A 1122-nucleotide genomic window follows, 5' to 3' on the forward strand; every position below is an offset into this window, starting at 1 on the left:
GGGCGGGGGCAGGGGAGGACGCGGAGGCGGAGGCGGGAGGCGGGGGCGGAGGCGGAGGTTGTTCCACCACTCCCATGGACATTGGAAGTCAAGGTCCATTTCAAGGCCGTTGGACCGAAGGGGGTCCGGCAATGAAGGCCGCCTCCGACTGGCCGCTACATTGGGGCTCCTCACATGTCACCACGCGCGTGTGTGTGCTCCCGCCGTGCTCATCCTCCCTCTCCCCCTCCTCTCCCCCTCCTGTCCGCCTCTCCTACCCGCCGCGGCCTCTCAGGGCCGAGGCGCTGGAGCGCTGCCAGGTGGCGGTGGTGGTGCTGTCGCAGGCGCTGCTGGTGCGGGGGGCCGGGGGTGGGGTGGGGGTGGGGGGGGGGTAAAGACCAGTTCCAAAGAAACCAAGAGCCAGCACCGGACCGCAGAGCTCGCAGGAGGGGACGGGGGTAGTGTGTGGTTGTGTGTATGTGTGTGTGCGTGTGTGTGCGTGTGTGTGCGTGTGTGTGTGTGTGTGTGTGCGTGTGTGTGTGTGTGTGTGTGTGTGTGTCTGTGTGTGTGTGGTGTGTGTCTCACCCTAGGGCCTGAGCCGTGTGGGGGCTGGCTGGCGGCCCTCCTGACAGCGCTCTTCTACTGTCCTGAAGCCCTCCCCATGAGCCCTCCCCCTGCCCCCCTGCCCCCCCCTGCAGGAGAGCCCCACCTGGCCCCTGGAGCGCCGCATCCTGGCGGCACGGCTGGCGGCGCCGCCCGACACCGCCACCTGGCCCGGCCCGCCGCTGGCAGGCGTCGTGCTGGTGCGTGTGCGTGTGGCGGGGGGGCGGGGGTGTGACGGCGGGAGGGGGGGCGTGTGTGTGTGTGTGTGTGTGTCGGCGTGAGGGGGGAGCGGGTAGGGGGCTTGTAAATAGGGGGAGGGGGGTCTGAGTGGTGGGCGGTCATCGCTGTTGCCGCGAAGTACGTGTTCCTTACCCGCTGTGGTGTGTGCCTTTGGGCCTGTGTGGTTGGGCCCTGGGCAAGCTCCCACTCACGTTGTGTCGCACCTCGCCGAGCCCCATCACCTGCCACCTGCGCCACTGCTGACCCCCATCACTAACGGTGTGTGTTTGAATGCGCCAATGCGCCACAGGTCCGGCTGCA

At 68.4% G+C, this 1122-nt stretch overlaps 1 protein-coding gene across 1 annotated transcript in view; it reads left to right on the top strand.

Moving 5' to 3' along the window:
* The first annotated feature begins 96 nt into the window (after positions 1–96).
* Positions 97–1122, top strand: part of CHLRE_16g693204v5 (uncharacterized protein) — a 12442-nt gene continuing 11416 nt past the window's right edge. Inside the window, exons 1-2 of the mRNA XM_043071756.1 lie at positions 97–332; positions 678–782. Coding sequence (XP_042915325.1) covers positions 132–332; positions 678–782 — 306 coding nt within the window. The 5' untranslated portion in view covers positions 97–131. The remainder of the gene's footprint in view (positions 333–677; positions 783–1122) is intronic.

Source organism: Chlamydomonas reinhardtii, chromosome 16 (genome assembly GCF_000002595.2).
Source record: "Chlamydomonas reinhardtii strain CC-503 cw92 mt+ chromosome 16, whole genome shotgun sequence".
NCBI lineage: Eukaryota > Viridiplantae > Chlorophyta > Chlorophyceae > Chlamydomonadales > Chlamydomonadaceae > Chlamydomonas > Chlamydomonas reinhardtii.